This window comes from Carcharodon carcharias, chromosome 12, assembly GCF_017639515.1.
Source record: "Carcharodon carcharias isolate sCarCar2 chromosome 12, sCarCar2.pri, whole genome shotgun sequence".
Classification (NCBI taxonomy): Eukaryota; Metazoa; Chordata; class Chondrichthyes; order Lamniformes; family Lamnidae; genus Carcharodon; species Carcharodon carcharias.
This window is the reverse complement of record NC_054478.1, coordinates 121,853,021-121,878,133: the sequence shown is the minus strand read 5'-3', so window position 1 is coordinate 121,878,133 and position 25,113 is coordinate 121,853,021. Positions and strand designations below refer to the sequence as shown.

Here is a 25,113-nt window from a genome sequence, read left to right as displayed (position 1 = left end):
ATAGCCTTGAATGTTATGACATGCTAAGTGCTCACCCAGGTACTTTTTAAAGGATGTGAGGCAACCTGACTCCACCACCCTCCCAGGCAGTGCATTCCAGACCGTAACCACCCTCTGGATTAAAAAGTTTTTCCTCACATCCCCACTAAACCTCTTGCCCCTCACCTTGAACTTATGCCCCCTTATGACTGACCCTTCAACTAAGGGGAACAGCTGTTTCCTATCAACCCTGTCCATGCCCCTCAATTTTGTACACCTCGATCAGGTCGCCCCTCGGTCTTCTCTGCTCCAACAAAAACAACCTAAGTCTATCCAATCTCTCTTCATAACTGTTTCATCCCAGGCAACATCCTGGTGAATCTCCTCTGCACCCCCTCCAGTGCAATCACATCCTTTCTATATTGTGGTGACCAGAACTGCACACAGCACTCCAGCTGTGGCCTCACCAAGGTTCTATACAACTTCGACATGACCTCCCTATTTCTGTAATCTGTGCGATTGATAAAGGCAAGTGTCCCATTTACCTTTTTCAACACCCCACTAACATGCCCCTCTGCCTTCAGAGATTCATGGACATACACGCCAAGGTCCCTTTGTTCCTCACAACTTCCTAGTGTCATGCCATTCATTGAATACTTCCTTGTCAAATTACTCCTTCCAAAGTGTATCACCTCACTTTTCAGGGTTAAATTCCATCTGCCACTGATCTGCCCATTTGACCATCCCGTCTATATCTTCCTGTAGCCCAAGACACTCAACCCCACTGTTAACCACGCAGCCAATCTTTGTGTCATCCGCAAACGTACTAATCCTACCCCTCACATAGTCATCTATATCATTTATATAAGTGACAAATAATAGGGGACCCAGCACAGATCCCTGTGGTACGTCACTAAAGCAGCCTTCTGTCATCACCCTCTGTCTCTTACAACTAAGCCAATTTTGAATCCACTTTATCAAATTACCCTGTATCCCATGTGCTTTTGTCTTCTTTACAAGTCTCCCATGTGGGACCTTGTGAAAGGCTTTGTTGAAATCCATATAAACTACATCAACTGCACCACCTTCATCTACACACCTGGTCACCTCCTCAAAAAATTCAATCAAATTTGTTAGGCATGACATCCCTCTGACAAAGCCATGCTGACTATCCCTGATCGAACCTTGCCTCTCCAATAGTTTCCCTGCCACTGACGTGAGACTCACTGGCCTGCAGTTCCCTGGCTTATCTCTACGACCCTTCTTAAATAGCGGGACCACATTAGCTGTTCTCCAGTCCTCTGGCACCTCTCCTGTGGCCAAAGGGGAATTAAAAATTTGGTTCAGAGCCCCTGTGATCTCCTCCCTTGCCTCCCTCAGTAGTCTGGGACACAAATCATCTGGACCTGGAGACTTGTCCACTTTTAAGCCTGCCAATCACTTGTCACTCCCTATATCAATTTGCTTAAGAACCTCGTAGTCTCTCTCCCCAAGTTCGATACCTTCATCCGCATTCTCTTGGGTGAAGACGGATGTGAGGTATTCATTCAACACTCTAGCAATGTCATCTGGCTCCATCCATAGATTACCCCTTGGTCCCTCACGGGTCCTACTCTTTCCCTGCTTACCCTCTTCCCATTGATATGCTTATAGAATATCTTGGGATTTTCCCTACTTTTACCAGTCAGAGCTTTCTCATGTCCCTCTTTGCTCTCCTAATTGCTTTCTTAAGCTCCACCCTGCACTTTCTGTACTCCATTAATGCCTCTGCTGATTTGCTTCCCTTGTACCTGCTAAAAGCCTCTCTTTTCCTTCTTATCGTAACCTGAATATCTCTGCTTATTCCCACCAGCCTCCGCTTTCAAAGGATCACCCTCCGCCATTTCCACCAACTCCAGCATGATGCCACCACCAAACACATCTTCCCTTAAACCCCCTGGTGGCATTCCAAAGGGATCGTTCCCTCCGGGACACCCTGGTCCACTCCTCCATCACCCCCTACACCTCAACTCCCTCTCACTGCACCATCCCATGCAACTGCAGAAGGTGCAACACCTGCCCCTTCCCCCCTCCTCAACGTCCAAGGGCCCAAACACTCCTTTCAAGTGAAGCAGCATTTCACTTACACTTCCCTCAATTTAGTCTACTACATTCGCTGCTCCCAATGCAGTCTCCTCTACATTGGAGAGACCAAACACAGACTAGGTGACCACTTTGCGGAACACCTTCGATCTGTCCGCAAGCATGACCCAGACCTCCCTGTCACTTGCCATTCCAACACACCACCCTGCTCTCAAGCCCACATGTCCATCCTTGGCCTGCTGCAATGTTCCAGCGAAGCTCAACGCCAACTGGAGGAACAGCACCTCATCTTCCGACTAGGCACTCTACAGCCTTCCGGACTTAACATTGAGTTCAACAACTTCAGATCATGAACTCTCCTCCACCCCCACCCCCTTTCCGATCCCCCTTTTTCCAATAATTTATATTTTTTACATGTATTTTTCTTTTCCCACCTATTTTTAAATTTATTTCGATCTATCGTTTTATCTCCACCTTTTAGCCCATTTTGATCCCTTCACCGCACCCTCACTAGGGCCATCTGCCACTTGTTTGTCCTGCTTTCTACCCTTAATGTCACCATTAGCACGTTCCTTAGATAATTTCACCACGGTCAACATCCCTTTGTCCTTTTGTCTATGACATCTTTGTCAATCTCTTTGCCTCCACCTATCATTGGCCCTCTATCCAGCTCTACCTGTCCCACCCCCCTCAATCAGCTTATATTTCACCACATTTCTATATTTCTTTAGTTCTGATGAAGAGTCATCCGACTCGAAACGTTAACTGTGTTCCTCTCCGCAGATGCTGTCAGACCTGCTAAGTTTTTCCAGCTATTTTTGTTTATGTTTCAAATTTCCAGCATCCACAGTATTTTGCTTTAATCTCTGGTCATCCATCGTTCTCTGGGCTTGTTATTCCTTCCTATCACCCTCGAGGGAACATGTTGAGCCTGTACCCTCCCCATTTCCTTTTTGAATACCCCCCACTGCTCCTCTGTAGATTTCCCCAAAACTAGACCCAGTCTACCTTGGCTAGATCCTGCATTATTTTACAATCCAAAACATTTTTTTGCAACTTGTCTATTTCTTTGTCCATAACAAGCTTAAATTGTACCATGTTGTGGTCGCTATCACTAAAATGCTCCCCCACCACCACCTCAGCCATCTGTCCAGCTTCATTCCCCAGAATTAGGTCCAGCACTGCGCCGTCCCTTGTAGGACCCTCTGTACCGAGTTTGAGAGAGAACATGGAGAACTTAAACCCTATACACCTGGGAATAATATCGGGGGGGGTTGGTGGAGCTACCACAACAATTATCTCTGTGAACCAGGGATGAAGGCAGTGTGAGAGAATAAAATACACCTACAGAATAACAAAGGTTTAAGTGGTTAAACCATAGTGGAATACTACAACAAAGTCTCGTTGCACCAGTAGCAGACAAACCTGTGCTGTCTGCTATTGTGAAGGAAGGAAAACAAGTATTATAAACAAACTACCAAGAGTCCTTGAAACAAAGTTAGGAGGTCTGTTATCAGCACATGAAACAGGGCCTAGTCATGCTATCTGTTGTCTGTCCAGATGACTAGTCGCCAGATGGGCTACTCAAGATTTTGTGTAACTACTCAAGGTTTTTGTGTAATTATAAACTAAGACAGAACAATTGTATGCATGCCAAACATTAAATTTCAATGTTATTAATTACTATAACTATGTGTGTACTCTGATGCTTTCTCAGAGTGCCGGCTAGCTCCGTTGTATGCTGCTGGGCTCTCCATGTATCATGATTCACTAAAGACTTCTGAGACAAACCTGGGTCTGAGTGTTCACTCCGTTTTCTGTGACGGGCAGAGACTTCAAGGGGACATGTAGGATAATGTAAATAACGTACTTAGTGGAGTCAGAGATTTGGAAGGAGATATAGTGTAAAGGATTAATGTTAAATATGTAAATAGACAGTCTCCATCATCAGTGATGTAAGATCACATACTAACACAGCATGGCTGACAGCATTCTACATGAAGCCTCATGCTGTATTTAGAAGAATGCTTAATAAAAGTTTACTAATCTTATCGATCCTAAGGACAACCGAAGCTAAGACCCACAATGATGAAAACAGACCTTCTACCCTGTTATAATGTTATCTGTTTACCGCTAATGAGCCCATGTTTACTTTCATTAATATCTTCCTATTAACTTATCTATATTTACAATCTTTTGTCTCTTGTTAATCTACTCTTCTTTTCCTTATCAATTTCTTGGTCCTCCTTTGGGAGGATTTTAGAATTCAGCAATCTTCAAACTTGCTACTCTGGAAACATTATACTGTTGCAGCACAAATAAACATGACTAAATTGGTGCAGAGGAGCCATCTGGATTTTAGCCGGTGAAGCAGGGCCACAGTACTGTGCTAAACGTGATTAAATGTATTCCTGAAGGTTTTGTCACATGACTTTCCGCTATTCTCTGACCATTCGTCAGCCAGAGTTCTGTTGAAGGGTCAAGAGGACTCGAAACGTCAATTCTTTTCTTCTCCGCCGATGCTGCCAGACCTGCTGAGTTTTTCCAGGTAATTCTGTTTTTGTTTTGGATTTCCAGCATCCGCAGTTTTTTTGTTTTTAAAAAGATGTATTACTCAATTGGATGGTGCTGGACTAAAAGCCAAACAGCCTTCTTCCCTCACGCCCCCCCCAGCAACCCCCTAAATATTTTTATCTGGTAAAGGGAAATGTTCAAAGTAAAGAACAGAAATAAAATGTCCTTATTTTTCTCCAGGGTTGCATACAACAGTCCTGGAGACTGAGATTCAATTCCTGAAGACTCCAGGCCAATCCTAGAGGGTTGGCAATCCTAGACCATGGCGTCACATAAAATGCAGCCCATTAACTCTATTTCTCCAAGTACAGATGCCTCTGCGTACTTTCTCCTAACTGCGCTGGCAAACGTGGAAAAGGGCAGAGCGGCTGCAACGTAACCGAGCGCTGTGACACCCCGAATTTCTATAGAGCCCTGTCACAGGCGCGAGGCATTTTGGTCGCTACCACCGCCATAGCAACAACCAGAGGCCCATTCATCAATCCAACAGTGCTCCCTCAGAGATAAAAACAAAAAAACTGCGGATGCTGGAAATCCAAAACAAAAACAGAATTACCTGGAAAAACTCAGCAGGTCTGGCAGCATCGGCGGAGAAGAAAAGAGTTGACGTTTCGAGTCCTCATGACCCTTCGAAATAGAGTTAATGGGCTGCATTTTATGTGACGCCATGGTCTAGGATTGCCAACCCTCTAGGATTGGCCTGGAGTCTTCAGGAATTGAATCTCAGTCTCCAGGACTGTTGTATGCAACCCTTCGAAGGGTCATGAGGACTCGAAACGTCAACTCTTTTCTTCTCCGCCGATGCTGCCAGACCTGCTGAGTTTTTCCAGGTAATTCTGTTTTTGTTTTAGTGCTCCCTCAGACCCCGCCTTCCCAGCTCTATAGCCGACTGATCATTGGTTACTCGAAGCCAAACAACAAATCGCCGATTGGGTGTCGTGAGACTGGGAACACAGCCTACCTCCTTCTCATTGGCCACCTGCGGGCTGTAAACACAGCCCCGTTCTCCATTTATTGGCCGATCGGAGTATGGCGCACGCTAGTGTGGCGACCTGAATGGTCGCCCTCTCGGCTCATGGTCAGCTGACCCTCTCGCGGGACCGCCCTAACCGCAATCGGCGCGAGGTTGCGGAGCGGAAGGTGTAATGGAGGTTCTGCCGCAAGGGTGAGTCCGCTTCTAAGACCGGGGAAAAGTGGGGGACAGGGCCCGCTGCGGGTGCCGGGAAGGGCTGGCGGTGCCATGCTCCTGTCGAATAACGGGCAGCCGCTGAGGGGACTCCCAGCGGCTCCAAATTCTGTTTATCTATCTTTACCCTGAACCAGTTTCTGCACCATGACCCCCTTCATCAGCCCCGTGGCCCCCCCCCCCCCACCCCGCCGCGTCTCCCCCCCCCGCGTCTCCGCCCCCGCGTCTCTCCCGCCTCCCGTGTTTCCCTTTTTCTCCCCACCATCACCTTTCCCATTCCCTTTGCATCACCCCTTTTGATCTTGTGACTCATCCTAGTTTCTGATCCTCTGGCTCCTTTTCCAAACCTTCCTGACTCTGGCCTCTTCCTTCACTCCATCTAAAACCCAGACTTGGCGATACTACTTTTTGCACATAATCATTTTTGTTTCTATTCCATCAACAGACGTGTTCAGCTTCTGACTGTCTCTAATATTAATCTTGGGGATGTTGGGAAGTTACAGAAACAGGTGGAGTGCACAAGTCTGTTCTGTGACTCAGAGTTAGTGATTGACCTGTAACCTAACTCCATACGTGCCATCGCTTCATCTCCTTTGGTACATTTGGTTTGACAAGCCATCAAAATTTTTAAATAATCATTAACAAGCATCGATTGTCATCTGCAGAAGAGAGTTCCAAACCACTACCATCCTTTGTGTAGAAGTGTTTCCTAACTTCATTTCAGAAAGTTTCTAAGTAAAGAAAGGATAGAGCTGCTGCAGTTTCCAATCCAATAGTCATAATCTTCCAATCCTTAGGTACAAGAGTGCTGCCCAAAGGACTGGAAGATTGCAAATGTTACATCCTTGTTCCAAAAAACAAGGATAAAGCTCTCAATTATATCCAGTCAGTTTACCATTCATTGGTAAGAGCAAAATACTGTGGGTGCTGGAAATCTGAAACACAAACAGAAAATACTGGAAAAACTCAGGTCTAACAACTGTTTTTCTCTCCACAGATGCTAATGGTTCAAGTCCGTATGAGTCCTCTTCAGAGCAAAAGAGAAATAAAAATGTGATGAAATTTATACTGTTTACACTTGGTGTTTGACAAGGTGTTTACCAAAACTCACTTTCATATCCATATTTCCTTCCTCAGTGACTGTCCCCGTCTCCAAATTACCCCTTGTGGATTCCAACAGAAGTTCCATCCCTCATGTTTCAAATCCACCCAGGATTATAGGTATCTCCGGGACATACAACACTCCTCGGACTGCTGTTCTCACTGCATCCTGAGATCTCACTCAGTGCCATGCACAGCCATTTGAACACACTCGACCTCTCCCTCCAGCAACACTGACTCACCTATCACAAAGCTGTCCTTGTCCCCAGTTTCATTTTACTCTTTGTCTCATTCGCTGCCTTAACAAGAAACCTTGTCCCTTCCTTTCAGGTACTAAGGAATGCTGTTGTTGTCTAGTGTACTGACCTCTACCTTGCAGTGGCTGAGCACCAACTCTGACACTTCGTCCTACCTCCCCCTGGTCCATGACCGAATATCAAGCCATTATTTCCAGGACTGTCACTGACCTCATCTCCTTTGGAGATCTTCCCTCCACAGCTTCCAACCTCAGTCTCCCAACTCCTGACAACTTGCTTCTGCCTCCTCTCCCAAATCCACAAACAGGACTGTCCCAGTAGACCGATTGTATCAACCTGTTCCTGCCCCATGGAACTCATTTCTTCCTACCTTGACTCCGTTCTCTCCCCCTTTGTCCAGTCTCTCCCCACCTACATCTGCAATTCCTCTTATGCCCTACATCACATCAACAATTTCCTCTTCACTGTGGATGTCCCTCTACACCTGCATCTCCCACCAGAATGGTCCATGGGCTGACCGCTTCTTTCTCGAACAGAGACCAAACAGTCCCCATCCACCACCATTCTCCTCCGTCTAGTTGAACTTGTTTTCTCGCTGAACGATTTCTCCTTAAACTTGTCTCTCTTCCTCCAAAAGGTGTAGCTGTGGGTACCCGCATAGACAGTTATGCCTGTCTCTTTATGGGGAATGTGGAACATTCCTTGTTCCAGTCCTACTCAGGCCCCCTTCCACAACTCTTTCTTTTGGTACATCGATGATTGATCGGTGCCACTTCATGCTCTTGTCTGGACTTGGGAAAATGTATCAATTTTGCTTCCAATTTCCACCCCTCCATCACTTTCACATGGTCCACCTCCGGCACTTCCCTTCCTTGACCTCTTGGTCTCCATTTCAGGTGATAGACTGTCCACCAATATTAATTACAAGCCCACCGACTTCCACAGCTACCTCGACTACAGCTCCTCACACCCCGCTTCCTGTAAGGACTCCATCCCATTCTCTCAGTTCCTTCGCCTCTGTTCTGATGATGCCACTTTCCAAAATGGCACTTCTGACATGTCTCCCTTCACAGAGATCTCCCACCCACTGTGGTTGACAGGGCCCGCATCCGTGCCTGACCCATTGCCCGTGTCTCTGCCCTAACACCTTCCCCTCCCTCCCAGAACCATGATAGGGTCCCCCCTGTCCTCACTTTACACCCCACCAGCCTCCGCATTCAAAAGATCATCCTCTGCCATTTCCGCCAACTCCAGCATGATGCCACCACCAACCACCTCTTCGCTTCACCCACCCCCAGTCGGCATTCCGTAAGGACTGTTCCCTCCAGGACACCCTGGTCCACTCCTTCATCACCCCCAACACCTCATCCCCCTCCTAAGGCACCTTCCCATGTAGGTGCAAAACCTGCCCTTTTACCTCCTCACCGTCCAAGGGCCCAAAAACTCCTTTTGGGTGAAGGTGCACTTCACTTGCACCTCCTTCAATTTGGCCTACTGCATTCTCTGCTGCCAATGTGGTCTCCTCTACATTGGAGAGACCAAAAGCAGACTGGGTGACAGCTTTGCGGAACACCTTCGGTCTGTCTGTAAGCATGACCCAGACCTTCCTGTCCCTTGCCATTTCAACACACCACCCTTCCCTTGTGCCCACATGTCCGTCCTTGGCTTGCTGCAATGTTCCAGTGAAGCCCAAGGCAAACTGGAGGAACAGCACCTCCTTCCGATTAGACACTTTACAGCCTTCTGGACTAAGCATTGAGTTCAACTTCTTCAGACCATGAACTTTTTCCTCCATCCTCACCCCTTTTTATCCACCTTTTTTCAATATTCATTTTATTTTTTTTTAATCGACTTATTTATTTTCATTCATTGTTTTATCCCCACCACCGTCCCCCTCCCCCATCCCACCCCCACAAGGGCCATCTGTCACTTGTTCATGTCCTACTTTCCAGAGTGCTTACCCTTATCCTACTGTTATCACGTTCTGCTTTCTGACCTTAATGCCACCATTGTTTAGCTAGTGCCACTACCATTAACACCCCTTTGTCTTTTTGTTCATGACATCTTTGGCAATCTCTCCTTTGCCCCCACCTATCACTGGCCCTCTATCCAGCCCCCTTAAACAGTATAAATTTCAGAATCACAGTGCAGGAGAGGCCCTTCGGCCCATCGAGTTTCACCGACACGTGAGAAACACTTGACCTATCTACCGAATCCCACTTACCAGCACTTGGCCCATAGCCTTGAATTTCATCACATTTTACTTTTCTTTAGCTCTGAAGAAGAGTCATACGGACTCAAAAACGTTAATTTTGTTTTTCTCTCCATAGATGCGGTTAGATCTGCTGAGTATTTCCAGCATTTTCGGTTTTTGTACCATTCATTGGTGGTGGAAAAACTTTTAAAAACAATCTAAGAGAAAATGAATAGACATTGGATAAAGCTAGATTAATAAAGTCAGGCCAGCATAGATTTAAGAGAAAATTGTTTTGTGTGTTCAGAGTACCAACAAGCAGCAAGCCATATTAGATTTAGTATAAGTAATGAGCCAAATTTAGGTGGCAACCATACGTAGCTTGAACATTAATCATAAGATAGAGTTCAACATTCGCTCTTGAAGGGGAAGAAAAGCAAAACGGAAACTAAGATTTTAGACTTCGGTAAGGCTGACTTCAATGTGATGATACAGAGACTGGACAAAACTGTTAATGGGTAAAAGGACAGATAATCAGTGGGAGAAATTCAAAGAAGAAGTTAATATAACACAGAACCAGTTTATACCTCTGGGACGCAACAGCTCTACTTGCCAAACTGGACTGTGAAGGAGGTAAGAGGCAATATAAAAATAAAAGAAGAAAAGATATGCAGGAAAAAAATCATCCTTGTAAATAGGAGATAAAGAACAGAGGGTGATAAAACAGAGTAAGCATTTCAGAAAGGAGTAGGAAAAGGAACTTGCGAGCGTTCTCCAAATCAACACATTTTTACAGTATTAGGGAAAAGAGGGCGGTTAGGAGAAATATGGGCCTTTTGAAAACTGAACAATGATGTTGTCAATGAAAGTGAGGAAATAGTAGACAAGTTGAATAATTACTTTGCATCATTATTTACCGAAGAGGTTGTCTGCATGTCAGAAATCCCAAGGAAACTAATGTTGAATCAGGGACAGGGATTCACCCAAATTAATGTAAGCAAAATAATAGTAATGAAGCGACTAATGGCAAAATAGTGATAAATCTTGTGTGTCACAGTAATTTTATGACACCAAGATGCCATTGTCTGCTTTCTGTCTATCCCTGTAACATTCCATTGCAAGTACATTGTTAGGATTGAGTTTCTGCACATCCCTGTTCTCTATCTCGCCTGGATTCCCTTTGCACTATTATTGGTCACTTGAGTCCTCTTTTGGTCCTGTACCTCTGTGAGGTGTGGCCAAAACCTGAAGCAAACTGTTCTGACGTTTCTCCCTGTCTCTATACTGGAGTGTCTCCAAACTTGCACTGCAACCCAATGACTCCAAGCTGGAGAGATTTAAAGTGGAGACATCTACAGCTGATGCGTTCCCCTCGACAGTCTTGCTGTCCACAAACTCCTCCTTACTGCAGACATCTTAGTATTTTTATTTATAGCTAATTGCTTTTTAATAGTTTTAATTTTTCTTTTACACACTAATTTGCACTAAGTACTAAAACACTGAACAAAGTTTTAAATCCTTACTGCCTCAAGCTTACACAAACCAGGACATGGAGCATCTCCATACCCCCTCTTCACCAAATTCTCCACTTGTTCATTCTGCATTCAGTTGAAGTTGCGATCTGTGCTTGAGCATATACCTTCTACCTTCATAAACACTGAGGCACACCCAAGGTACAACTGCTCAGTCAGCTTTCTGCTTGCAGTAATTACCTGCTATTCAGCTGATTACCTGCTAACTGACTTACAGTTCCTTACTGTTTATAAAAAGTTCTAACAAATTCTAAATGTTAAACTAAATTTCAGCTTTTTCTATTCAGCTTCTACTTACCAGGGAGTCCCGCTCTTGCCAAATTCTCAACTTTGCACTCAGTTCACATTGCAACCTGTGGTTGATCTGTGCTTCAAGCTTTGGAGAATGTAGCTTTATCTAAACTGAGATGTAAAGATCCAGGTGCAAGACAGCAAGGTTGAGTCTGAGATATATCAAGTGGTAGAGTATAGTTGGTTGATGGTAGCTGTGGCTTTTCTTGCCTTCCTTTCTCCCAACTCTCCCTGCCAGGCACCTGTTGACCTTCTGTATTATGTTTATGGATCTCTCTTCATAATGATCTGTCTTTCCTATGGGAGTTTTCACTGTCAAGCTCTTGTCCTCAGATGTGACTTCAAGCGTTAAGAAGTGGAAACATAGGCAGATTGAATTCCACTACCCATCCTGGCACAGTAGATAATGAGGAGGATTGCTGTGCACTGCAGAAACCCACACGCCGCAGTAAATAGCAAGGAAAATTGCTGTAGACTGCAGGAAGCTATCAGTGGGCTGGTCAGGTGGACAGAAAAGTGGCCAATGGAGTTCAAACCAGTGTGAGGTGATGCATTTGGGGAGGTCAAACAAGACAAAGGATTATATAATAATAAATGGGAGATTACTGAGAAATGTAGAGGACGTGAGAGCTTGGGGTGAATGCCCACAGATTCCTGAATGTAGCAGGAGAGGTTGAAAAGGTGTTTGAGGTGGCAAATGGAATCCTTTCATTTATTAGCTGAGGCAGAGAATATAAGAGAGCAGGAAGGTTATGCTGGAACTATGTTAAACATTAGGTCATAACTTGAGTACTGTGTGCAGTTCTGACCACCTCATTACAGAAAGGATATATTTGCATTAGAAGCGTAAAGAGATTTAGGAGGATGTTGCCAGGACTGGAAAATTGCAGCCATAAGGAAAGATTGGATAGGCTGGGATTGTTCTCCATGGAACAGAAGAAGCTGCAAGGAGATTTGATTTAGATGCACCAAATTGTGAGGGGCCTGCATAGAGTGGATGGGAAGGGCCTATTTACTTTACCAGAGAGGTCAGTGACCGGAGACAGATTTAAAGTGATTGGTAGAAAGATTAGAGGGGAGATATTGATACATTTTTTCACCCAGAGTGTTGGAGGGTGGGGAGAGCAGCTCTGGAACTCAGTCTGAATGGTAGAGGCAGAAACCTTCAATTCATTTAAGAAGGTATCTGGATATGCACCTGAAGTGCCATAACGTGCTGGGCTACAGATGAAATGCTGGAAAGTAGAACTAGGCTGGGTGTCTAGTTTTTCAGCTGGCACAGACATGATGGGTCAAGTGGCCACTTTCTGTGCCATAAACTTCCTATGATTCTAACCCAAGGCACTGAGGACAGTTATAGGAATCTGACTAATGTTCAGCTGAGATATGCCATTTTTTTAGCAGAGTTTGGGGATGCAATCCTGAGCATTCTTTACCCCACAGATACTTGCTGTTTTTACTGACTCAAACATTGGAAAAGGCCAAACAGAATGTAGTTTCAAAGGCCTCTGACGGTTTTTTAAAAAAGCAGAATGGAACATCTTCAGGAAGGAATTTGCAGATGTTATTTTTCCAGCTGTGCATTTGAGGATTAGGGAAAAATTAAGTAAGAATGCACATGGCCATCAGTGATTTCTTGGTTCCGACAGGATGAATACCGGAGTTGGGTCAGCTCCACATGATGTGCATTTCCCCTGTTCACAGGTGTTTGCGCAGAAGAGGTGGTCCGTATAAAACCGAGCCAGCTACAGACCTGACCCGCTGGAGACTGTCTAATGTTGAGGGCAGACAGACCTGGAGGTACATCGACTACAGAGATGCAGAAGACAGGCCTCAAACAATGCTGGAGCTGCATTCTTTGGGACTCAACACTGTATGTACTTTTAGTGTTGTGTATTTCCATGTTGATCTGTTTTCAAAGAAATATGTACAGCCATCATTATATACAACCCATAAATTTATTTATATCAGGCACTGTAAAAGCAAAGTCAGAAGTCACATTGAAAACAAAAACTCATTGCAATCTCTTTCAACTTCTGTATTAATAGAATGATACAGCACAGGAGGCTATCATTCGATCCATCGTGCCAGTGCTATCCAGTCGATCCCTATCATCACATGGCTGTAAATTGGTCTCCATCAAATACTTAGCCAGACCACAACAACTCGACATAAAACTCGACATGTTAGCTCTGGATCTTTTGTCAATAATCTTAAATCTGTATCCTCTGGTACTGAGTCTTCTGCCACTGGAGGCAGTTTCTCCCTATTTCCGCATATTAAAATCATTCATGATTTTTGAACACCTCTATCAAATCTCTTAACTTTCACTGCTTTTAAAGCAGCTTCTCTAGCCTCTCCACATAACTTAAGTCTTTCATCTGTGATAATATTCCATAAAATTTCCTCTACACTCTAGCCAAGGTCTTGGCATCCTTCCCAAAGTACGGTGTCCAGAATTGGACACAATACTCCACCTAGAGCATAACCAATGTTTTCTAAAGGTTTAACAATTTCCTTGCTTTTGTACTTTGCTACCCTATTGATAACAAAACACATATCTTTAGCATATATTTTAACAGCTTTTAGTTTTCCCTGCCACAGGAAAGATCTGTGTTCTTGCACCCCTCAAGTTTCTCTATTCCTGCACTCCCTTTAAAATTGCACCATTTAGTTCATATTCCTCATTCTTCTTTGTTGAAATTAATCTGCCAAGTATCTGCCCATTTCACCAGTATGTTTATGGCCTCTTGAAGTCTTTTACTATCCTCCTCATTGTTTATTACATTCCTGATTGTGTCATCCTCAAATTTTGAATGTCCTGTCTGTGTTATAATATGTATCAAAAAAAGGCAGTGATCCTAATTCACCAGGTGTCACTATACCTGGGCCAGTCTGATAGAATATACTAATATTCTAAACTTTATCTCATTTACTATTTTTCCTCTATGCTGCCCCTTTGAAAATTCATACTGCCTATCATTTATTAGAAAAAAGAAAAGTACAGCACAGGAACAGGCCCTTCGGCCCTCCAAGCCTGTGCCGATCATATTGCCTGTCAATTAAAATATTTTGCACTTCCGGGGTCCGTATCCCTCTTCCCATCCTATTCATGTATTTGTCAAGCTGCCCCTTAAACACCACTATCGTACCTGCTTCCACTACCACCTCTGGCAGCGAATTCCAGACACTCACCACCCTCTGCATAAAAAAACTTGCCCTGCACATCATCTCTATAGTTTTCTCTTCTTACCTTAAATCTATGTCCCCTAGTAATTGACTCTTCCACCCTGGGAAAAAGCTTCTGACTATCTACTCTGTCCATGCCACTCATAATTTTGTAAACTTCTATCAAGTCGTCCTTCAATCTCCGTCGCTCTAGTGAGAACAATCCGAGTTTCTCCAACCTCTCCTCATAGCTAATAACCTCCAGACCAGGCAGCATCCTGGTAAACCTTCTCTGCATCCTCTCCAATGCCTCCATATCTTTCTGGTAATGTGGTGACCAGAATTGCATGCAATGTTCCAAGTGTGGCCTAACCAATGTTCTATACAGCTGCAGCATGACTTCTTAGCTTTTATACTCGATACCCCTGCCAATGAAGGCAAGCATGCCATATGCCTTCGTGACTACCTTATCCACCTGCGTTGCCATTTTGTGACCTGTGGACCTGTACACCCAGATCCCTCTGCCTGTCAATGCACTTAAGGGTTCTGCCATTTACTGTATAATTCCTACCTGTATTAGATCTTCCAAAATGCATTACTTCGCATTTGTCACGATTAAACTCCATCTGCTATTTCTCCGCCTCCATCTGCTATTTCTCCGCCCAAGTCTCCAACCGATCTATATCCCGTTGTATCCTTTGACAATCCTCTTTCCTATCTATAACTCCTCCAATCTTAGTGCCGTCTGTAAACTTACTAATTAGCCCAGTTACATTTTTCTCCAAATCATTTATGTATACCACAAACAGCAAAGGTCCCAGCACTGATCCCTGCAGAACACCACTAGTCACAGCTCTCCATTTAGAAAAGCACCCTTCCACTGCTATCCTCTGTCTTCCATGACCAAGCCAATTCTGTATCCATCTTGCCAGCTCACCTTTGATCCCGTGTAACTTTACCTTCTGTACCAGTCTGCCATGAGGAACCTTGTCAAAGGCCTTACTGAAATCCATGTATATAACATCCACTGCCCTTCCATCGTCGATCATCTTTGTCACTTCCTCGAAAAACTTGATCAAGTTAGTGAGGCACGACCTACCCTTCACAAAACCATGCTGCCTCTCACTAATACGCCCATTTGCTTCCAAATGTTAGTCCTGTTTAGACTATTTTGCCATCCCATTAACATTGTATCCTCCATTTTCTGTCTTACTGCCAAATGGCCCATTTGTGCCATAAACACTTCCAGAAAAGAATGTTTTCCAAGGATTTTTTTATTTGTTTTGTTTAAAGACCTTTTGACATCTGCTTTAGTCATGCCTTTCACAGATTTAACTCCCATCAAAACTAGAAGCCTGTCCATATTCAATTCTTTAAATGCCAGCACTGATTGAGGAATTTCTGGATGGAACTTTTGCAATCTTGCATATTGTCTACCGAATTCCATTATGTAATCTTCTGTGGAACCATCCTCCAACTTTCTAAATTTGTCAAAATCATTTCCACACTTCGTAAGCACTTCAAGTCATTCTTCTGATAAATCTTAACCATAAAATCTAATAATATTTCCAAACCTTCATCCGTGTTCAAATGGTCAGGTTCCAACTCTGAAAATACTTTGGTTACCATACAAAATCAAAATAAGATGCAAAGTGCCAAGGCCAATCCTTGTTTTTTTTTTGGCAAGGATGTAACCAGTGTCCATAGTTACTTCATTCTTCCATTGCTCATATGGTTCACTCCCAAAATGTTGACGGGTAATCATACCCTGAAACTCTACATTTTAATTGAGCCATTCTCCAAAGTTACTTCAAACCACTCTTAAAGTTAACTCCAAATACTATCTTTTGTCTGAAGAAAGCTTAGTTTCTAATTTTTCTCTTACAAGCAGGAAGAACCATCCTCTGCTACCACTAACAGTCACAATACCTACTTGAAATAAAGATAAATACTGGCTTCTTTCAACAGTGTTTTATTTTTGGGCCATATAACTCTACAAAGAACTTGTCTCATCAGTTTTCTCTTATACATTCAGGTCAGCACTTAGCTAGTTAATAATTACCAATTGAACTCCTTTGTGAGTTAACTGTTTCCTTTCCCAACATCCACTGCTATAACAGTTTGTGATTAATATTGCATCACCCTCCTTTTTATCCAAATTTATCATTGCTGAATATCTTGTAACCAGGAATTTTAGGTTCCCAATCCTCCACTTCTTTGAACTGGGTCTCTTATTATCACTATATCATAGTGCCATGTGGTGACTTATGCCTGCAGCTCGACAACCTGATTGACCACATGCATTTTTATGTACATGCACTTCAAACCCATCTTAAACAGCCTTGCATCTTCCCTCCTGACTGATCCCTTCTACTTCTGAACTATTCTTTGGGAGAGGCAAAGAACACTAGAGTTGCTATCTGTGCAATTATCAAAAAAAAGGAACTAGAGGGCAGAAAGAGGCTCTTTGATTGACAGCCAAAAGCCATCCAAGCAAATAACAAAGAGCATATTATCTTTCCAGTTGGTGTGGGAAGATAGTGCAGTCCAATGAAGCATGTATCAAGTGATTAATAGAGGGAGCGTGGAAGTGCAACTGGAGGTCCTGTGTTGAAACCTGAATACATCACACCAGGTTTGACAATCCAGTTGGAATGTAACTGAGAAGGGACACTGAAGCTAAACATGCATGGCAACTGGAATAACATTTGTAGAAATGTAATTTTTAATGTACAAAGTGCAGATTAGGAACAGTTGCTGTTCCTGAGTCTGAGGACACTCAATTTAAGATCAGTGAACTTCAGGTCAGAAACATACCAATGCTGAGAAGGGAAGTGTTCCTGAGTACCTATAGGGGATACAGTGGCCAAGTGGTAATGTCACTAGACTAGTAATCCAGAGGCCCAGGTAATTGCTGGGGACACTGGTTCACATCCCGCATGGCAGCTGGTGGGATTTAAATTTAATTAAAAGCGTGAATTGAAAAGCTAGTCTCCATGATGATGACCATGAAACTACCACCAATTGTCATAAACCCATCTGGTTCACTAATGTCTTTTATGGAGGGAAATCTGCAGTCCTTGCCTTGTCCTACGTGATTCCAGATCCACAGCAATGTGGTTGACTCTTAACTGCTCTCAAAGTCTAGCAAGCCTCTCAGTTCAAGGGCAATTAGGGATGGGCATCAAATGCTGGCCTTGCCAGCGCCACAAACCCCAAAGAATAATAAAAAAGTTCGAGTGAGAGAGATTTGGGTTAATGCATATCACCTATAGAGTTAGTAACACAGGGCAACACCATCTGGAAGGAATTACTGAACCTGGGAGCTGGATTCATATCAGTAAAAATTAACTTTGTTGCTTTAGCTTTTGAAAGTACAGATTTTAAATCTCACCATATTGTCTTTAACTTCTCCCAGCCTGTCCATTTTTCTAGCAATGTCTTCACTCACTGATGAAACTAAAAGTAAATGGCAGCAATAGTAACTGAGCATTTAAAGCAAACTATACAGATGTTTTAAAGGCAAAAGGTGACCCTGCATAGGGGTGCGCTCTGAAATCCACCAACTCATATCATTCTTAGCCAGACATTAAACCTAGTGCAATAATGGCAGAGATCTCAACTTTGTCATTTACAAATATCATTGTGTATAAAACATGTCTTGATGTTTCAGAGTAAATTTACCAGAGATTTACCAAGTGCTGGTACACCAGAAGAGGCAGTTCTACAGGGAATGAAGTTTTATGCACAATTACAGGCTGAGGATGGACATTGGGCTGGAGACTATGGTGGACCACTCTTCCTTCTACCAGGTTAGTCAAGAACATTATGGAAATGGACCTTGGGTACACTTCCTGTTGGACATGCTGGTTTTTGATCCCATCGAGCCCAGGGAAAGGAGTTTACAGAACAAATCCACCTTAAAGCCCAATATTTCCAATGAAGTTGGGACCACAACAGACTGGAGAATGGAGTGTTGAGAGGTCATGTATATAGTGTTTGTGTTTAGGCATGGGGTTCATTTTGACTTTTTTTTTCCATTTGTATCTCCTTGCATCACACCCCAAATCTCATCAGGACTAGTAAGGAGAGAGAAGCAAGAGTAACGTTATCTACTTTCTTGAAGCTTCCTTCTTTGCCCAGAAAACATGCAAGGCATTTCCCTAATTGCACTACTAAGATTGGGAAATGAGGAACTCAATTGTTGAGCCCATGTTAACCCCAGAAGGATGCTTTCAATTCTGGGCATGAGGTGGTTAAATATAATTGACAGTTTCAAAACAAAAGTCAAGAAAAAAATTGTTTTTTCTTTAACTAATGACATCTCCTTTTAGGGCTCCTGATTACATGTCATGTAGCAAAGATATCATTGACAGAGGCTCAAAAGGAGGAAATGGTTCGATATCTCCGCTCAGTACAACTTCCAGATGGAGGCTGGGGTTTGTAAGTACCCATAAATTTGTAACAAGTTACAATAGTGAAGAGAGATTGAGTTTGTTCTTATATCAACTGATCTTATGTTTGCACCCCTTCTGTAGCTCCTTGGGCTGCATTCTGGTCTAACCTAAGGAAAAGAGGTGAAGGGCTCATTTACTAATGGCTGCTAAGGTTCACTGATGACTTGAGCCTCTGTGCTATTCCAACAGTATATGATGGACCAGAATTCACAATTTTGGGTTGAAATCAATACTTCTAGCAAGGAGCCCCTCACAACTGACTCTCCAAATTGGAAATATCGAGGTGATAGGTGTCAAGTTGGTGTGAAGAATGGGGTTTTGACACATTACAAGATCCAGTTCTTAACAATATTCCTTTTCAACCCCACCTTCCTTCAAAGATATCTTGTGGCGCAGTGGTAACATCCCTGCCTCTGAGCCAGAAGCTCCGAGTTGGAGTACCACTGCAGGATGTGATGGCCATGGAAAGTGGGCTCATAACGTGACCAAGCAGGTTGGTTATCAATCTATAACCTTTCCAATAGAGCAGGAGTGTCTTAGTCAGCTTATGCTAGATGTGGAGTGGCATTCCTCAAGCTATAGTTGCTAATGACTGTCCCAGGAGAAAACCACCTATAGAAACAGGCATAAGCATGTGCTTTGTCTGGCTCGTGTCATTAGACACAGGAATGGCCAAAGTCCAAATCTAAGTCTCCTTACAAAGAGAGGGGAGGATAGTCTCGATCTGATGTTATCTCTCTCCATTTCAATACAGCTATTCCCACCTGGAAACTGAGATGGAGATGGGTACTGTGTGGAATGGAAGTCATTGCTGTTATGGTACCAATCAAGGTTGAGTGTTGAAATCCCAACAGGACATGCGAAATTTAATTTAACATCTGCTCATTCTTGAGCTGGCATCTAACTAACAAGCATAAAAGCTAATAGGAGGAGGAGTGTTATAAAATCTCAAGTAGTTCACTGTTGTCATTCAGGGAAGTGAATTAGCCACCTGCATTTGGTCTCTGATTTACAGTAACTCCAGTCCCAATCTGACAAAAATAAAATACTGCAGATGCTGGGAAATCTGCAGTAAAAACTGAATGCTGCACATACTGTACAGGTCAGGCTGAAATTTGTGGAGAGAAACAATTAACATTTCAGCTCCCTGACCTTACACTGGAACTCATCCCACCCCATACTGCATGGTTGATTTTTAATGTCCTCTGAACTAGTCTAACAAGTACTTGAATGGCCATCCAAGCTGCCCTGACAATAAATGCAGCCCTGGCCAACATTGGCTACATCCTGAGAACTTAAATATTAAAAGTGGGAAAATGTAATCCAAAGTGGAACAGCTGCAGCTAAGGTTAGTGGATGCTACTCACAGTAAGTGGAAGAATTAATCCAGGCTGGTCTTTTGGTTAAAGCTGGTTTATTTCCAGTACCACAAGCTTCCTAATAGCTTCAACACAGTGTTCTAGCTGTACCTTTTTATTCTATTTAGATGGGATAATTAATGCCTATCACCTGTATAACTAACAGTTGGTTTTAACAAGATAATTGCCATATTAACAGTGGAGGCTGAAGCCTTCCTGTTGCACACTGGGGTTATTCCCAAAGGGGAGATGGGCTGTTAATTCTTCATGCTAAATTGGCACTAAATTCCATTCAGTCTTTCAGGCTTAACATTTCTACACAGCATTGGAAACTGTGTCTCTGTGTCTGTGCACATTCTACACAACCACATTCCAAGACCCTTAGCACATCTTTGTTTATTTTAAATTTGATGCCTTAAGATTCCCAAAGAGTCATAGAAATGTTGCAGCGCAGGAGGTGGCCATTTGGCCCATTGAGTCTGCACCAGCTCTCCAAATGAGCAGTTTGCTTAGTGCAATTTAGCTGCCTTCTCCCCATAATGTTCCTTTTGAAATAACTGTCCAATTTTCTTTTGACTACTTAGATTGAACCTGCCTCCACCACTCTTGGGCAGCATTCCAGACATGCTTACTGCATGCAATAATTTTCTCACTTTTTCTTCTTTTACCCATTACTTGACATCTGTGCCCTCTCATTCGCAGTCCTTTCATGAGTTTTTTAATCATTCACTCACGGGATGTGGGCTTCCCTGGCTGGGCCAGCATTTATTGCCCATCCTTGATTGTCCTTGAGAAGGTGGTGGTGAGCTGCTTTCTTGAACCGCTGCAGCCCATGTAGTGTAGGTACACCCACAGTGCAGTTTAGAAGGGAGTTCCAGGATTTTGACCCAGCGACAGTGAAGGAACAGTGATATATTTCCAAGTCAGAATGGTGAGTGGCATGGAGGGGAACTTCCAGGTGGTGGTGTTCCCATCTATCTGCTGCTCTTGTCTTGCTAGGTGGTAGTGGTCATGGGTTTGGAAGATGTTGTCTAAAGGAACCTTGGTGAATTCCTGCAATGCATCTTGTATACAAGTTCAACATAACCTCCTTGCTCTTGTACTCTATGACCCTATTAATACTGCCTAGTACACTGTATGCTTTATTAACTGCTCTCAACCTGTCCTGCCACCTTCAATGACATGCCCATATACACCCAGGTGCCCCTTAGAGTTGTACCCTTTATTTTATAGTGTCTCTGCACATTCTTGCTACCAAAATGAATCACCAATGAAACATCAGTGCTGTTGATGGGCGTGCATGCATTGAACCCCATTAAGCCAGTTTCCCATTCTACCAAATTGTCGGTGTCCTTTTGAAGTTCCACACGTTCCTCCTCACAGTTCACAATGCTTTCAGGTTTCATATCATCCTAAAATTTTAAAATGCGCCCTGTACACCATGGTCTAGGTCATTAATATATCAAAAATCAAGGGTCCCAGCACTGACTCCTGGGGAACTCCGCTACAAACCTTCCTCTAGCCTAAAAAACATCCATCAACCACTTCTGTTTCCTGTCATTCAGATAATTTCATTTCCATGTTACTACTGTCCCTCTTATTCCAAGATCTATAACTTTGCTCACAAGTCTGTTGTGTGGCTTTGTATCAAATGTGTTTTGGAAATGCATGCACGCCTATCAACAGCAATGCCCTCATCAACCCTTTCTATTATCTTTTCAAAGTTGGTTAAACAATATTTCCCCTTAAGAAATCCATATTGACTTTCCGTAATTAATCCACATTTGTCCATATGGCTATTGATTTTGTGCTAAATTTGGCTGTTCATCCTCCCCACTCAGGATGGCTCTGCAGCCAGTGACATCCTTGCTCCTGTTACCAGGGAGGCAACACAGCATCCTGAATTCACGTCTGTGGCCACAGAAACACCTTTTTATTCCCTAACTATTGATCACCTATCACTTTCTCTTCCAATCTTCATTGTGCGCCTTCTACAAGTGGGCCACCTGTGGGGCAATGGACTTGACTCTGCAGCACTCCTGAGATGAACCATCGCTCTCAGCAGAATTCAGAAGTGAATACTAGGTAGAGTGGGATGCACTCGGGGGACTCCTGCACTACCTGCATGTTTTTTTTGTGTGTCAGGTGGTCATCCATTTCCTCTCTTCCAGCAGCCTCTTGTAAGACTGTTAACCGGGGGGGCCCTCTAAAGGTCCTCACCCCATATTTGGTATCAACACCACCAAACAAACCATGGATACAATTTCCACTTTATGTGGAAAACCTTTATACTATTGCTTAGTGGGTTAATATACTTACAACACCAGTGGCTTAGTAAAAGCCGCATGCAGGAGCTCGTTCCTGGGTGGTTGGTATGGTGAATAGATTCCTCCACATGACTTTCCATGACTGACCAAATCACATTTCCTGGTTGTAGCCCCAATATCCTTGGGAGCTATGGCTTTATACCCCTTTCTGACCCTAGTCTCTCGGCATAAGGTAGTGTCGTAAATCAAGTCATCTGATTTGGATTATCAATCCCACCCAGGCTATGCAAAGACAACCTGCATGTGCTCATTTCCTGCTCTTAGCAGGGCGTGTCTCCAGATACCTGCCAGAAACGGATGTGATTTCTGTATCTTGGTAAGGCAGGAGGAGAGCCATTGTCACATATCTGAGAAACAATTGTATAGGTCAGTTTCTGTAATCAGGGTGTGTGGTGGTTAGCCAGTGGCATGTCCTAACATGTCTGTGTCTGGGTATCCATGTCCAGTCTTTTCTTTAAAGTTCCATATAAGCCTCAGGGTTGATATCTTTGGTCAAAAATATTCTCCATTCGGCTGATGTCCTCCACACTCCCTGCTCCTACCACCTGGTTCTGAGCTTAGGACGTTGTTTCACCTTGCAACTGGTTACATTTTGACGCAAGTTTGATGATAATACATATTAAAAAGAAACAAAGGGAGGCCTTCCAGCATCATGGAAATACACAAAATATCAAAATGCCTCGCACTTAAGCTGCAGGTGATAGCATCTATCAACATGCTATCCACGAAACTCTCAATCTCACGGATGCACCGCAGTGACACCAGCTGCTGCTCAAGTTCTTAAATTCAGAGCTCAAGCTGCTGTAACTGATGACACTTCCTGCACAAATGGTTATCCAGGACAGAGGAAGCATCCTGAAGTTCCCACGTAGCACAAGATGTGCATTCTAAGAGGTTGGAGCAGCCCAGCCATTCCTGTATTTATTAGCTAACCTTGCTACTGCTAATAAATCTCACCAATATGAAAATACCTTGCCACTATTTATAAACCTTACTACTATTAATAAACCTTACTGATATTGATAAATCCTACTAATACTTAACACATCTAACCAGTAGGAATAAACTTTACTCAAAAATAAAAAGACAAAACTCACCAGATACTCACTTGTTATTTATTAATATTTTAACTTTTTAAACTCCCAGTTGTTTAGATTGTCTCCACTAGCAAGTCAACTCCCACTTATTACTGTTAATAAACCTTTACCAATAATAATGAACCTATTAATAAACCTTACTAGTACTAATAGACCTTACTACTACCGATAAACCTTTATCAATACTCAGACCTTATGACTATTGATCAACCTTACTAGCACTAATTAACCTTAAGACTATTACTAAATCTCACCAGTACTAATAAAGTTTTCAATGCTGATGAACCCTGCCAATATTTAATACATCTTAATCGTAATAAACCTTACTTTAAAAAAAAAAGACTCACCAGCTGCTCACTTTTTTCTTGTTATTACTTAATACCTTAACATTTCTAAATCCGCCAGTTGTATAGACTCTGTCCCTATCAACAATACTCACCAGCAAATCAATTCACAGCTTTGTGTTTTAAATGACAAATTCATTTACCTAATTAACTTTTAATTGATGCCTCCCTAGTTTTCTTTCTTGCTTGTGCTTATATTTATCATTCCAAATTATGTTCTACTCCACGGACTTAAATTCACTAGTTTAGCTAATTAGGAAATACCTTCCAACCAATCACCTCCCTGTGATGTGTCACCTTGATTTTTGTTTCCAAACTTGGCTTGAAATCTACAGACCAGAGAGGCGACTCTGCTCGGCTCGTCTGAGCTCTCGATCTCTCTCGTCGGCTTTGAGCCCTGCTCAGTCTCCCAGCCATACGTCTATGCTGCTTTCCAAACAGGTTGTCAGTTCTTTCAGTATGATGTAGTGTGACAGGCCAGCATCTGTCATGATTTCACCAATGCCAAGATAAAGGGCTTCTGAGGTTAATGGTAAACCTGCACCTTGCTTCATTTTTAGCCTAGTTTGCATTTTCCTATATCCTAATGCTAAATATGACCCACATGTTTTGATTTGAATGCTAGGCATGTGGCGGACAAGTCGACAGTTTTTGGAACAGCACTGAATTACACAGCCCTGCGAATCCTTGGTGTCGGGCCAGATGAGCCTTACCTGGTGCGAGCAAGAAATAACCTTCATGATAAAGGTCAGAAATCTAAATAATTAAAAGCAGTGTGCAAGGAGCTTTTTTCTGTGGGTTTATAGCTGCCTGTGGTAAACTAATTACAAATGCTCAGCAACAGTACTCTGTAACATTCAGTAAAAAAAACCTTAGGTTTTTCAGGAAGAGGCCTTTGACCTATTTGAAATAAAGTAGGTAAAATAGTGAGATTGAGAAAATCTGCAACAGACAGGTTGGATAGAGTAGGAGGGATAAACACAGAGCGATACATTTGTCAAGATGATTATCTCATGGTAAGTACATTGTGTGGAATCCATCACCTGGCTGCCTTCACTCACATGCCCAAACTTTTATCAACAGGAGTCAATAATCAAAACACTTCCAGGGTTGACATTAATCCATTTTAAATAAGCATGCAGAGTGTCTGCTGATGCCACTGGTCA

At 43.1% G+C, this 25,113-nt stretch overlaps 1 protein-coding gene across 6 annotated transcripts in view; it reads left to right on the top strand.

Moving 5' to 3' along the window:
- Window positions 1–5,683: 5,683 nt before the first annotated feature.
- lss (lanosterol synthase (2,3-oxidosqualene-lanosterol cyclase)) overlaps window positions 5,684–25,113 on the top strand; it is a 140,317-nt gene continuing 120,887 nt past the window's right edge. The window contains exons 1-5 of one of the 6 annotated variants that reach the window (XM_041200563.1): window positions 5,684–5,800; window positions 12,901–13,069; window positions 18,038–18,176; window positions 18,699–18,807; window positions 24,573–24,694. In XM_041200563.1, coding sequence (XP_041056497.1) covers window positions 5,781–5,800; window positions 12,901–13,069; window positions 18,038–18,176; window positions 18,699–18,807; window positions 24,573–24,694 — 559 coding nt within the window. In that variant the 5' untranslated portion in view covers window positions 5,684–5,780. Of the gene's footprint in view, window positions 5,801–12,845; window positions 13,070–18,037; window positions 18,177–18,698; window positions 18,808–24,572; window positions 24,695–25,113 lie in introns of all 6 variants that reach the window. The other 5 variants (XM_041200561.1, XM_041200564.1, XM_041200566.1 and 2 more) reach the window with 5 other exon arrangements.